Source organism: Conger conger, chromosome 5 (assembly GCF_963514075.1).
Source record: "Conger conger chromosome 5, fConCon1.1, whole genome shotgun sequence".
Taxonomy (NCBI): Eukaryota; Metazoa; Chordata; class Actinopteri; order Anguilliformes; family Congridae; genus Conger; species Conger conger.
In genome coordinates, this window is record NC_083764.1 from 61,151,368 (window position 1) to 61,166,362 (window position 14,995).

Sequence of the window (14,995 nt, forward strand, 5' to 3'; positions counted from 1 at the left end):
GTTTATAACCTCAACAACCATATATTCTGCTATGCTGAAACCTACAGGGGGAAGGAAAAAAAATAGATATAGTGTAACTTTTTATGGCCGAAACTAGTCATCTCAAATGCTATACTTTTTTGTTTGCGATAACACTGCCTTGTAACCAGTCCTGTAACTGATTATAGGTGCACTTTCATACCCCCGGAAGAAAATTGCTTTTGTGAGATGGTTCTTTTTGTTCCTCCCTGTGAGTCGCTCTCGTCCACACCTTAAATTCTGAAAGTGGGGGGTTGATCACAATATGGGAGACGCTCTACCTGTTCGGACAGCCATTTCGTGAAACGAAAAGAACGCATGTTTGATGGTTCTTTAAGAACTAACTTGCAAGACAATGGGTGAGTTATGTCGTCGAGGTGGTCTTTTTCGCTGTTAAAATTATTACTACATGAGCAACAGACTGCGAGTACAGCCTTGATAACACGCAAGGAACAATTCGTCAAATATAGCCATTTATATATAACTTGGTAAAAGTGCATTGCAGAGTTTCTTGCTACATTGCAAGAAAGTGTTTTATTTGATTGCATGTCGTTTATTGAATTATTTTCTGAATTATTTAATAAATTATTTAATTCTGAATATCCAGAGGTTGTACGCAATAAGCTTAAAATGATAAAAATCAAAATGGTAATTAAGGTGAATTAAATGAGGAATTTTACTTGTTTCATCAGCAATGTTACTGCAGTATGAATACTACTGCATGTTGCTGCATACAGCATGTTGCTGCAGATTTACCATAGGTTTTGTGTAAAACTATTTATGGTTGATTCAATACTCAGCAATCAGCCTATAACGTGATAAAAAAAATGCAGTAATGTCCAAAACTGGACCAATCAGATTCATTTTTTTATACATTTTTTTTCTGACCACAGCTGCCCACATCAAGATTTATCCGTTTGCCATTTGTCCATATTTTAATGTATCAATATTCTGCGTTGTCGTTTTTCATATTGCTTGATCTAAGGAGGCTGCACACCGAATTACGTGCGGTGATTTTCTTTTTATGAGAAGAACAATTTGAAGTGTTTTTCCAGAATCCAAAATTCCCAACAATCCATTATGGGGGACTTTATGGGCACTTGAGCATCGAGATATATAAGAACTGGAGTCAGCTTCTGCTTTCCGGTTCCAGGGAGTCCTTTGGAAACTGCCCGATGACGCAGGGAGCCGTTTGGCACCAGACCATGCGCACTGGGTACCTAAACATGAAGGAATGAATATGAATAAACGTATTGTCCAAAATGGTATAATTTCACCAGGGCACATTCCTGGTTTTGAATGGACTTTAATGGGGGGAATTTGCTTTTTGGCCCCAGCTATGGAAGCATATTGCAGCCAAAGTTTAAATGAAAATGAAATGCGTAGACTGCCAATGCAATTCTGTATTTGAATTAAAATTTCCCATGCATATATGGACATTATGTCAAATGAAATGAAATGTAATAACATTTCAATAATTCCATTTGCATTTGCCATTTCATGGAGCCTACTAGTATTGCCATTTCATTTCAACGGCTTTTCATGCTGCAAAGGTTGCAACGTTCAAATGTTTATCCAAATTAAATGGCAAATGCAAATGGCATTGTTGAATTTATATTTTGACACAATATGGTTATGAGTGGGATATTTTAATTCAAATATATGATTGAAGGCAGATATGTGGGAATGTAAGTAAAAAAATAATTTTGACAATAGGCTAAACAGTTCCAAAGTTATAGTACGTAGGTTGTCCATATAGGCAGCACGGATGGTGCAGTGGATAGCACTGCCGCCTCACAGCAAGGAGGTCCTGGGTTCGAATCCCCGTCGGCAGGGGCCTCTCTGTGCGGAGTTTGCATGTTCTCCCCGTGTTCGCGTGGGTTTCCTCCGGGTACTCCGGTTCCCTCCCACAGTCCAAAGACATGCAGGTTAGGCTGATTGGAGAGTCTAAATTGCCCGTGTGTGTGTGTGTGTGTGTGTGTGTGTGTGTGTGTGTGTGTGTGTGTGTGTGTGAGTGAATGGTGTGCGTGCCCTGCGATGGACTGTTGACTGGCGACCTGTCCAGGGTGTATTCCTGCCTTCTCTGCTGGGATAGGCTCCAGCCCCCCTCTTCAGTATAAGTGGGTTGAGATAATGGATGGATGGATGGAGGTTGTGCATATAGTGCCATCATCAGGCCAATCTTAGAAAGGAAGTTTAGAGTAGAGGGTGGGAACCAACCTGCCAAATTTGGTTTCTCTATGATGGACAGCAAACACATTTAAGGGAGAATGAAAATGTTTTTTTGTAAAGAATTGCAACCATTACAACCAGGTTCCAGCACCTTTGTTGCTTGGACACCTAACGAAAAGTTTTTGTGTGTGTGTGTGTGCATGCTATATGGTATTGTTTCCTCTGTGATGTATTATTTTAACCTTGACCTCTTCTCACATTAGGTTACCCGGGAATCGACACAGAGAGACCGGAACCTGACCTCCGCCCCACGGAGGTGAACTTTGTCTTACTGGGCAGAACGGGTGCTGGGAAAAGTGCGTCCGGAAACACCATCCTGGGAAAAAAGGTGTTTGAGTCAAAATTTGGTGCCAAATCCAAAACAAATGAATGTAGGGAGGCCACGGCACTTGTTTCAGGAAGGCGGCTGACGGTGCTGGACACACCAGGCCTGTATGACACAAGACACGGCATGGAGAAATTTGAATCTGAAATGCCAAAAGTGAAAGAATTTTCACGCAAAGGCCAGTGTATACTTCTGCTGGTGATAGAGCTGGGTCGATTCACAGAGGAAGAGGAGAATTCCATCAGGGACATCCTTAAGTCTTTTCCACGTGAGCCCTTGAGTAAATTCATGATCCTTTTCACAAATGGGGATAGGCTAGAAGGCCAACCTATTGAGGAGTTCCTTGAAGATGCGGACGATAACCTGCAAAGGGTATTGGACAGGTTTGGAAACAGGTATCATGTCTTCAACAACAAATCCGACCCTGATGACGGACAAGTTCTGCAGCTCTTGGAGAAAGCGGATGACATGCTGATGGAAGACCAGCAGTCAAAAGAATTCCCAATTCCGAATCTCGACGTTATTATCGAGGACTTCATTCGTTTCCAATGTAAGTAGGTAAGGTAGGCTGGAACAGTGTGTACATATGCTTACATGTCAAGACACGTTACAAGCTCACTTGTGATGGCTGGGCAAAAGCATGTTTTTAACTATAAATCTCCTGAGAGTGTGACTGGTGATCAGCCCTCTGGCGGTGTGTATGTTATTCACAAAGGCTTTTCTTTTCTTCAGCTCGTGAGGAGGAAGATGACGAGACAACACCGGAGCCGCTCAGGCTCGTTCTGCTGGGCAAGGCCGGAACTGGGAAGAGCGCTTCAGGAAACACAATCCTGGGCAGAGACGAGTTCATCTCAAAGAGTGGCACATCGTCTGTTACAACAGAGAGTCAGAGACAAGAGGGGGTGGTGTTTGGGAGAAAAGTCGATGTGGTGGACACACCAGGCTTCTTTGGCAATTCGGGCTGTAAAGAAAAAATCGCAGAGGAAGTTGTGAAAAGCATTTTTCTGTCTGCTCCAGGACCTCATGCATTTCTTTTGGTAATTTCGTTGAACGAGCGTCTCACAACCGAGGCCAAAGACACCATTAAGGAGCTCCACAGCAAATTTGGTGAGGATTTTGAAAAATACACAATTATTCTGTTCAGTCATTTGGATACGTTGGGCCAGGAGGAGACGGTTGAAGATGTGATCAAGTCGAACCCAGAACTGAATGAGCTCCTCCGTCCCTTTGAGAACAGGATTCACGCTTTTGATAATAAACGGAGCAATCGTGATCAGGTTAGAAAACTGTTTGAAATGATTGATGGAATGGTAAAGGAGAATGGGGGAGGCTGTTACACAGATGAGAAGCACAAAATGGCAGAGGAGGCTATGAGACGAAAGGCAGACAGACTTTTCCAAGAGCACGAAGAGGAGATTCGTAGACGAATAGAGGAACGTCTGCCGGAAGTCAATGGCTACAGAGCTGGTCAGGATGAGAACAGAGCTGGACAAGATGGCAACAGAGGTGGACAGGTTAGGCACAGAGGTATACGGGTTCAGAAGGGAACTAAACGTGATGGTAACACACCTGGACAGAGTGGTAACACACCTGGACAGAGTGGGGGAAACTCCTTATGGGACCAAATAAAATTATACTTTGTGAATGCTTTCAGAAACATGATTACGTTTTTTGGTTCTTTGATAGAGGAAATTCTGTCACTCTTCAGATCTCATTCGGGCAGAAGTACTAGTGGAGTGTATGAACATCTACTGTAGGCAGCTATGTTTCCATTCATTAGGTTTGGTGGCCTCATCTCACTTTTTAGTCGGCCATTTTGGATATCAGGATGAAATGTATGATGTCCTGGTTGAATATTACAGCATTTTTCTTTTATTCTTAAAAAAGACTTTGTGAATTTCTTATGGTGGAAATGAATGGAAATCTACGTATAATTGTATATCGAGTATGATTCCAAAGACAAAAAAGAATAAAATGTTCTAATAATAATAATAATAATAATAATAATAATAATAAAAGTATGTATATGTGTGTGTATGTGCTTTCTTTCTCCTATACATTTTTAGGAGTCCAAGAGGGTGAGCTTGTTTATGTAATGTTGAAGGTTAGAGGTCAATGTGTACTTATTCAGCAGTTTCATCATTTTTACAATCACACATAAGTAATGATTTACTGTGTTATATTTTACAATATGTTCATGCATCAACCATTTATCAGTTAGATGTAGAATTATGCATGTTATTAGTAAAACACTAAAATAGTTTTTGATTATAAAAGCTGGGGACCGCCCCCCATATTCTTCTGTTCAGTGTTGTCCACCTTGTGGTGTGTTGCTGGATACTTTATGCAGAAATAAATCATATTTATTTTTGGATATACCATGTCCTGTGTTTGTGCCATTGTTTGTGACATTGCCAGTGTTTGCTTTCAACTTTAAGTTCAATTTTCATCTTCATTTATTTACAACAAGCAGGTTTTGGCAGGGCTTCAATGTGTTTGTTTGACTCACCATTTGTTGCTTCAGGCGTGGTCAGCACCGGGTTATGGATGGTAGATGAGTTGATACACAAAACTAAACTAATCTTTTAAACTGCCTTCTAAATGATGTCAAATATAATAAAATATAATGCTTGATTTATGCTCCGGTAGCCTTTGTATAACACTTGAAAACCTTATCTTGCCGAGAGGCCTGCTTCCATGCTTTCATTCACTGTTCACATGTGTCACACTGACTGGTGGCAGCCATCTTACTTTTAACCCTTGACCCAAGGGGTGCACACCTCTAAGTGCAGTAGCCATACCTGACCAGTGGGTGTCATAACATGAGAAAACTACCATATACTATGGGCTAGGCTTCAACAACTGAAAGACAACATATCAAATGACACTAATCAAGCTCTTTTCCTTTCCACAGCCAAAGGTAAGTAACACACAAAACATAAAGGTTTCCTTCTAGGAATAATGGCTCCAACATCCTGCTTGGTTATTATAATGGAATAATGTTTAGAGTTTTCATAGGGCATGCTAGCACACAGCACTGATACTGTCAGCACAAATGTGCACAAAAGAGAAAAGTTGAAGTTACATTACATTACATTAATGGCATTTGGCAGACGCTCTTATCCAGAATGACGTACAGCAAAGTGCATACCCATAACCAGAGATAAGTGCGCCGAAAGACCCTAGAGGGAAGTACAATTTCAACTGCTACCTGTACATCAACGATAAGGACCAGGGCCTATTTGAATTTTTATTTTATTATTTTTTTTAAACAAACAAATAAACAAAGTTCTGTTTTGTTCAACAAAACGGGAACAAATGTTTTGGTCTCACTCAGACGAGTGCAGAAGTCATCAGCACCTTAAGGAGTGTTTCATCTCAGGCTGGAAGAACAATCAACTTAAAAGGAGACATTAAAGACAAGCTGAAATGGAAGTTAGAGCAACACTAACGTCCGCGATACGACATAACACCAGTAAGTACCAAGGTATTTAAATAATAAAACAATGCAATGAGCTTACAATATTTCCATTTAAAGATTTAACTTTTGAATGCAATTCACTTATGATTATCTGTTTATGTAAGTACACATATCATATAACAGAGATGTTCAAACTATTACACCCCAACCACCAGGTTTCTCAGATGGGGGCGGAGGGGGGTGAGGGTCCTTTGGTTCTCCACACTGCTCTTTCCATCACTCTGGTACAGGATCACCTTCATCTCATCTGTCCATAACACTTTGTTCCAGAACTCTGCAGGTTTTTAATGCAAGTTAAACGCAACACAAAATTGTAACCTGTGAGACAGATGCGTGGGGGGGTTGGACCCAAAATGTACGACTCAGACAAAGATGTGATTAACGTCCCGTCGGGGCTTTATTAGGGGAATGTCCAGTAAGCGTAGTCGAAAAACGAAGTTCATACACGTATAATCCAGCCAAAACCAAAGTACAGTACTGAGGGAGAAGGCAGTCTCGAAATCGGTAAACCATGCAATAAGTCCTGTAACCAGGAAAGCTGTCAGCGGGGCAGAAGTGCCGACGGATGGCAGGCAGGCTCGGGGTCGAAGGCGGTGCAAGAGTTAAGACCGAAGTCCACTCCGCGAGGCAGAACCACAAAGACAGCAGGCAAAGAGTTTGTGGTACAGGCAGGCAATGGTTAACAAAACAGAAGTTAATAAACAGGCTTGGCTCATAACAGGCTTGATAAATGGCTTGACAAACCGCTCAAAAGTGCACTGACAAACAGGAGGCAACATTTTCACTAAGACATGCCATGAACACTGAGCTGATATGCAGGTGTAGGCAGGTGCAGACAATTAGCTTGAGAGCAGCATGCGGATGGAAATCAGGTGTGGAGGATTGACAAGTTAACAAGATAATCAGTAATCGTTAGCAATAAACCTATCCTGACCAAGCATTAGTAAATAACATGCACAAGAAATGTAAGGTAAACATGAACATATGGTTAGAATGTCAGTATTACCCAATCCTGATCTAACGTTAGTAGATTAGTCAGTAGACACGGGAAAATGAAACAATTAGGGAAGCGTGAGTGACAGAAAGGGAGAGAGAGAAAGCATGAACGCAAGGTTTGCGGAAAGACACGAAAAAGTGTATGCTAAACAATGAACGGAACAGCAAAACAGGAAACAAACATAAAACTGTGACACGAATGGACTATATAACGTGACATGACAAGACTAGAAAATACATTGTAACAAGAACTAAACATGAAACGTAACATGACATGAAAAATGAAACGTAACAAGAATTAAAACGTAAAAACGTGGCGAGACTAGACTAACATAATACGTGACATGACAGTAACATAACTAAGACAATCACTAAACATGAAAGCATGAAACGTGACAACTTGGCCATTCTATTTGAGGCTTGCCAGTGGCCTGTGATGAACCCTTTGATGTTATGCTCGTATAGTCTATGCTATAAATGGCAGAACAAACCAGGTCAGACACTGCTGGTGAGCAAGGCTAGTGTGGCGTAGATAAACATACATAGTGTGTGTACAATACTGCACAGACAATGGCAACATGGACTGCTCACAATGTCAGTTTTAAAGGTACAATAGGTAAGATTGTTGTGTTAAAACATGCTTACAAGGCCATTGTAAATCCCTCCCCATCATTGAAATAGTCTCACTGACATGTTGACTCACCCTCTGCCTGTGTTTATAGTCCTTAAATTCGGATTTCAAAATATGCAACTGACGAGCCGGCACTCCGTACCAAAGCATTGCATAGCTGTAGAATAATTCAAGCTCATTGGTTGAAAATTGGTTCTAATAGCCACAGCCAATGGCGTTTCAACGTCAGCGCGTCCCCAGTGAAGTAGTGGGATTTGAGCGTGTTTGGTGCTGCAATTCCTTTCTTGACCATTAAAAGTCCGAAATGACCAATTGTACCAAACATTTTTAGGTGAAAATAAATACTATTCACAGAACATGACCACGGAAAATGCTCTGGATTCCAATACCCTGAATGCAGTTAAGCCTTTTTGTTTATAGATGGTCTGATTAAATATAGACAAAGAATGTACTGAACAATATAATCAGGTGTACATATGTATATGGTGGAAAATCGTAGCAAAGCAATGCCCTTCCATGTCCCATAACTTCCCTCTTTTGAGATTCTGTTATTTTTCTGGCTATAAAAAAGACATTATATACACATTATATACACTTGTGAGCCATGTTTTACATCAATAAAAACGGTGTTTTCTCGGCTTCTCTCCTGCAGTTTCCCATCAGCGACCCATAGTACCGCATCAATTCCCTCATCCTCCTGTTCTTCTCCTCCTCTAGCTTCCTCTCCTCCCTCTCCTTCTGCAGGTCCGCCTCGGCCGTCTGCAGCCGTCTCTCCAGTGACTCCAGCTCCGCTCGGTACCTCTCCTCCAGCTCCCGCTCCTTCTCGCGCATCGTGCGCTCGTACAATTCCCTCAGCTCGTTCTCCCTCTCCGCGACCCTTCGCTCGACGTCCCGGTACGTCTGGCTGCTGTAGTATCTCCCCTCGTTGGCGGTCACCATGGCGTCGATCTTATCCAGCAGCGAGAGCACTTGGTCGCGGTTGCCGGGGTCTCGGTTGTTGAAGACGTGGTAAACGCTCCCGCACTGCCGCACGAGTTCCCTCAGGTCCTCCTGCGCCTCCTGTAGATACTCCTCCACCGTGCCCTCCAGCTCGTCCCCGTGCGTGAACAGGATCATGGCGTACCTGTACGCCTCCTCTCCGAAGATCTCCCGGATCCTCTCCACCGCGACCCTCTCCTCCCGGGTGAAGCGACGGCAGCCAATCACGAGCAGGAAGGCGTGGGGCCCCGGCGCCGAGAAGTTCAGGCACTTGCCGATCTCGCGCTCCAACAGCGTTTTGGACAGCGTGGTGTCAAACAGGCCGGGGGTGTCCACCAAGACCAGCTGCCGGCCATCCACCTCCCCCTGGCTCTTCTCACACTCCTTGGTCTTGGAGGCGGGGCTGAAGGCCACCTTGAAGGCCTCCGTGCCCAGGATGGTGTTGCCACACGAGCTCTTTCCACATCCCGTCTTCCCCAGTAATACGATTCGCACTGAGAAGAGACAGACGCAAAAAAAAAAGGGATGGATCAGGCTTCAAAAGAGACAGCTTGCTCAGTGATCGATATTCCTACCACGCAGCTAAATGGGAAAAGATAACACAGGAGCAAGTACACAATATTTTCACTTACTATAGATAGGAGGATCCATGCTATTTCTTCTTTCAATTTTAACATCCTTTTCGTCCTGTTCTCCTGTAGAATGTATGATAAAATACATTTTGTGATGAACTGTATAAGCAGTCAGGCAGTGTGAAGTGGGAACACATGCATGCTACCATTTGTGATAAAAGTTCACTGCGGTGCCACTAGGAATTATAACGGGCAAGGGTGTCATACTTGGTTTGTGCAGCAATATCGCATTACACGTTATCATTCGGGTGTCAGTTCCTGGCAAATTACCTGATTACAATTACCTGATCAAACTGCAAAAGCCTATTTTCCTCAGTCTATTTTACCACCTCACGGAAATTGCAATCTGAAAGTTCTCTATGGGAGAATGAATGGCATGAAAGACCCTAGAGGGAAGTACAATTTCAACTGCTACCTGTACAACAAAGACAAGGACCAGTGTCTATTTGATAATCAGAATTTTTATTTATTATTATTATAAAAAAATTTTTTGTAATACCGCAACACGCAACTTCATACCTTAATACCGCAACTTCACATTCGGCATGCGCTGGAATAATGTTTTACAGTTTTTTACAATCGTTTTCACACTTGTCTCAATACCATGTCCACTTTTCCAAAACTCTTCACACAGTGTGCTTTTGAAACACGCACTTGAGCACATCAGTTAACCTTTGGTGCAAAATGCACTTCAACCACCAAAACACTTAATATTTAACCCAAAAGTGACTTTGTCACTCAATGTTCAATGAACTGCAAAACACAAACAACATGGAGCATTGCTAAATACATATATTATGTGTTTCCCTTTCCTCTATTTTTGCATCCACAAATATTTCAAGCCAAGCAGCTAAAGAAACTTTTGATCTATTGGTTTGCCTCTCATAATAGATGTCATGACTGAGTGTGGGAAATTTACAGTAAACTGTAAATGAATGAATGTTTTACTATATTGGAAACCCAGAATAACAATTTTTACTGTGTAATGTAAAACAATATATGATAAAGAAACAAATCACAAAAGCAACAGTATTCTTCAGAGGGTTTACAGTATTTTGACGTTTGTTCTCACAGTGCAATATACTGTAATTCAGAAAAGAAAAATACAATACAATCAATTACTCAAAATACATTACAATCAATAACATACATACCAAATAGCAATATTTCCACTATATACAGTAATTCGCACAGATATTGTCTGCCTATCAGTATCAGAAGTCTACTGTTGGCCTGGCCCATCCATCCTGTCCTCTGCATTTGGCTATAGATTTTCATCAACATCACTCCGAATGTTATCTCTTGCTATACACCGAGGAAAACATCTTTTTGCGTGCCTTATCCAGCCCTGGATGTGTTCCACTGTTATGTCATACACCCAGCAGCCATTGCATCTGTTCATGTGGGTGGTGGTCCTAAACCTTCACATATACCTTCATAAACTTCATATTGGTACCTGAGTTTCTTGACACCCTCAGAGTTCCTGTCAAAGGGGACAGTGTACAACTGTTTCATCCTGATCTGATGTTTCTGTAACACTCTTGAAATGGTTGTAGTGCTTACACTGTCAATGTTTGGAAATATGTTCTTGTCTGCGATTATGTTGTTGCGTATTTCTCTTAGCCTGATGCTGTTGTTGACAATGACCATCCCAACTATTGTATCCTCCTGTTGAGATGTAAACATTCTTCCCCTTCCCCCTGTGTGACTGTGTGAGGTAACCGCTGGGTCCTGTAGTGAGTCAAAGACAAATGTGCACTGATACAGCTGCTTTTTCTGGAGACATCTCAAATTACAGTACTGCTGTAATATACACATCAATTGAACTCCTTCAGTCAGATTGCTGTAAATACTGTATAGTACTTGTTGGTTTGCCTGAAAATCCTCACTATTGAAGCGACTGTGGATCTAGGCAAGTTTGGTTGAACCCTCAACCTGATTCCCTCAGGGACAGACCATGATTTACCACATGATCAATGACTGTGGCTCTGATTTCACCAGACACAACTGTTCTTGCTCTTCCACGATGTCTTCTTCCTCTACCTCTGGCTGCATCCGTTTTCCCCACCAAGGCTAAAGAATGCAAATGCCAATCCAAAGGTGGTCCCTTTTGTATATGTGGTAACAGGGCACAAACAACAAACACCTGGGTAGGTTGTTCACTGAAATGACAGCCAGGTGTTTCAACAGTACATATACAGCAGTAATAGTGGAAAAATCTCTTCAGTGACAACTACATCTATATTTACCCTATATACATGCACATTTCAATGCAAGTATGATCACTTTTGTATAGATGGTAACAAGGCTGCAAACAAAAAAAATGAATAAACTGAATAAACTTTCTGCTCAAATCAGAATGATCTGTCTAACGTATTTCAAGCATATAGTTTCATTTTTCTGCCAAAATGCAGCATATTTCCTTCCACAATGATCAGAATTGTATTGGGTTTTGAACTGAAAGTTAACTGTTTTGAACAGAGTATCTAAATGTCTGCAAAATTTGCTGTATTTGTACAAACATTTGCTGGTAGTGAACACTGACTGAGAGAGGTATTCATGAATTTTGGAAGAAGTGGTGATTGAATGCCTTTAGTATGAAAGCAATGCAAAAATATCCACAGTTTAGTTCACATAGTCTAATGATATGGTGAATGTGTTAAGTGTTTTGAAAAAGTGGACATGGTATTGAGACAAGAGTGAAAACGATTGTAAAAAACTGTAAACCACCGTTACACATTCATGTCGATGTAGCCAGAAAATAGATAACTAAAGCTGCTCAAAAAACAGAGGTTTTGACTACAACCTGTGTCGAAGCTGTAGCCTATCGCAAGTGACGGTGCAAAGCACATAAAAGCGATAAGTTGTAACCTACATTTAGTAAAGTAGCGAAATTCTAGTAATTACAGTTTTTTACAATCGTTTTCACACTTGTCTCAATACCATGTCCACTTTTTCAAAACACTTAACACATTCACCATATCATTAGACTATGTGAACTAAACTGTGAATATTTTTGCATTGCTTTCATACTAAAGGCATTCAATCACCACTTCTTCCAAAATTCATGAATACCTCTCTCAGTCAGTGTTCACTACCAGCAAATGTTTGTACAAATACAGCAACTTTTGCAGACATTTAGATACTCTGTTCAAAACAGTTAACTTTCAGTTCAAAACCCAATAAAATTCTGAAAAATTCTGAAAAATGAAACTATATGCTTGAAATACATAAGACAGATCATTCTGATTTGAGCAGAAAGTTTATTCAGTTTATTAAATTTTTTTGTTTGCAGCCTTGTTACCATCTATACAAAAGTGATCATACTTGCATTGAAATGTGCATGTATATAGGGAAAATATAGATGTAGTTGTCACTGAAGAGATTTTTCCACTATTACTGCTGTATATGTACTGTTGAAACATCTGGCTGTCATTTCAGTGAACAACCTACCAAGGTGTTTGTTGTTTGTGCCCTGTTACCACATATACAAAAGGGGCCACCTTTGGATTGGCATTTGCATTCTTTAGCCTTGGTGGGGAAAATGGATGCAGCCAGAGGCAGAGGAAGAAGACGTCGCGGAAGAGCATCAACCAAACCAAGTTCAATTGATGTGTATATTACAGCAGTACTGTGATTTCAGAAGTCTCCAGAAAAAGCAGATGTATCAGTGCACATTTGTCTTTGACTCACTACAGGACCCAGCGGTTACCTCACACAGTCACACAGGGGGGAAGGGGAAGAATGTTTACGCCTCAACAGGAGGATACAATAGTTGGGATGGTCATTGTCAATAACAGCATCAGGCTAAGAGAAATATGCAACAACATAATCGCAGACAACAACATATTTCCAAACATTGACACTACAACCATTCAGGATGAAACAGTTGTACACTGTCCCCTTTGACAGGAACTCTGAGGGTGTCAAGGAGCTCAGATACCAATATGAAGTTTATGAAGGTATATGTGAAGGTTGGACATGGTATTGAGACAAGGAACAATATGAAGTTTATGAAGGTATATGTGAAGGTTTAGGACCACCACCCACATGAACAGATGTCACTTCTAGATGCAATGGCTGCTGGGTGTATGGACATAACAGTGGAACACATCCAGGGCTGGAAAAGGCACGCAAAGAGATGTTGTCCTCGGTGTATAGCAAGAGATAACATTTGGAGTGATGTTGATGAAAATCTATAGCCAAATGCAGAGGACAGGATGGATGGGCCAGGCCAACAGTAGACTTCTGATACTGATAGGCAGACAATATATGTGCAAATTACTGTATATAGTGAAAATATTGCTTTTTGGTATGTATTTGTTATTGATTGTAATGTACTTTGAGTAATTGATTGTATTGTATTTTTCTTTTCTGAATTACAGTATATTGCACTGTGAGAACAAATGTCAAAATACTGTAAACCCTTTGAAGAATACTGTTGCTTTTGTGATTTGTTTCTTTATCATATATTCTTTTATGTTACATAGTAAAAATGTGGGATTCTGGGATTCCAATATAGTAAAACATTCATTCATTTACAGTTTACTGTAAATTTACCACACTTAGTCATGACATCTATTGTGAGAGGCAAACCGACAGATCAAAAGTTTCTTTAGCTACTTGGCTTGAAATATTTGTGGATGCAAAAATAGAGGAAAGGGAAACACATAATATATGTATTTAGCAATGCTCCAAGTTGTTTGTGTTTTGTAGTTCATTGTACATTGAGTGACAAAGTAGTCTTATGGGAGAAAGCATGCGCTATAGTTATGGCAGCAAGAGTCACTTTTGGGTGAAATATTAAGTGTTTTGGTGGTTGAAGTGCCTTTTGCACCAAAGGTTAACTGATGTGCTCAGGTGTGTGTTTCAAAAGCACACTGTGTGAAGAGTTTTGAAAAAGTGGACATGGTATTGAGACAAGTGTGAAAACGATCGTAAAAAAACTGTAATTGAAATCTCGCTGTGTTGCATGTTAGTATGAATTAATTTATGAATATTAACACGATTTTCAAGCTTACTTTCACTTTGAGAAGCCATTTCCTCTTCAAGAGAATCAGATTCTGAAATACGGGAGTTTTGAACGTAACAACAACTGAGGCATAGTTCTTCAGAGGGTGTTGACCTTCAAGTTTTTATATTACCGGAGGATACCGTACCATCGTGAAACCGCCCAACCCTGCACTGTACATTCATATATTGCGTCAGGATTCAGTTGAAAACAGTAGCCACGTCTATCTAACACTCACAATCTTAGAATAAATGTAGGCTATTATAATCGTCGTCATTACATATCACAATCGGGATATATCTTTCCGATTTGATAGACTACTGGAACAGCTGACAAGTAAAGTACACGCGTGTAGTTTTAACATTAGTTGAAAGATAATTGTACTTCATTCATATCGAGGAAAATATAGCAAGAGTTGTCTCGGGGAATAGGCTGCAGTGTAATTAATTGAAATCTCGCTGTGTTGCATGAATTCATTTCTAAATATTAACACGATTTTCAAGCTTACTTTCACTTTGAGAAGCCATTTCCTCTTGAAGAGAATCAGACTATGAATACAACCCTGCAGAGAAAAAAAACAGCTCGAACTTGGTTTTTAAATTGCGGGCAGGTGGTAATTTCAAGATGGACATCGCTGGATTTTACAAATATTTGCCAAAATCACGCCAGCAAAACACGACGCTCTGGAGTA

General features: G+C 40.7%; 2 protein-coding genes across 2 annotated transcripts; one reads left to right on the plus strand and one right to left on the minus strand.

The window, feature by feature from the left end:
• The first annotated feature begins 253 nt into the window (after positions 1-253).
• On the plus strand, positions 254-3,374 carry LOC133129345 (GTPase IMAP family member 9-like). Its single transcript, XM_061243362.1, has 2 exons — positions 254-377; positions 2,454-3,374. The coding sequence occupies exons 1-2, from the start codon at positions 374-376 to the stop codon at positions 3,131-3,133; spliced, it is 684 nt and encodes a 227-aa protein (XP_061099346.1). The 5' UTR covers positions 254-373; the 3' UTR covers positions 3,134-3,374.
• A 4,602-nt stretch (positions 3,375-7,976) lies between these two features.
• On the minus strand, positions 7,977-14,744 carry LOC133129040 (GTPase IMAP family member 7-like). Its single transcript, XM_061242853.1, has 3 exons — positions 14,315-14,744; positions 9,294-9,356; positions 7,977-9,155 (listed from the first exon to the last, which is right to left on the minus strand). The coding sequence occupies exons 1-3, from the start codon at positions 14,331-14,333 to the stop codon at positions 8,293-8,295; spliced, it is 945 nt and encodes a 314-aa protein (XP_061098837.1). The 5' UTR covers positions 14,334-14,744; the 3' UTR covers positions 7,977-8,292.
• Between the last annotated feature and the right edge of the window lie 251 nt (positions 14,745-14,995).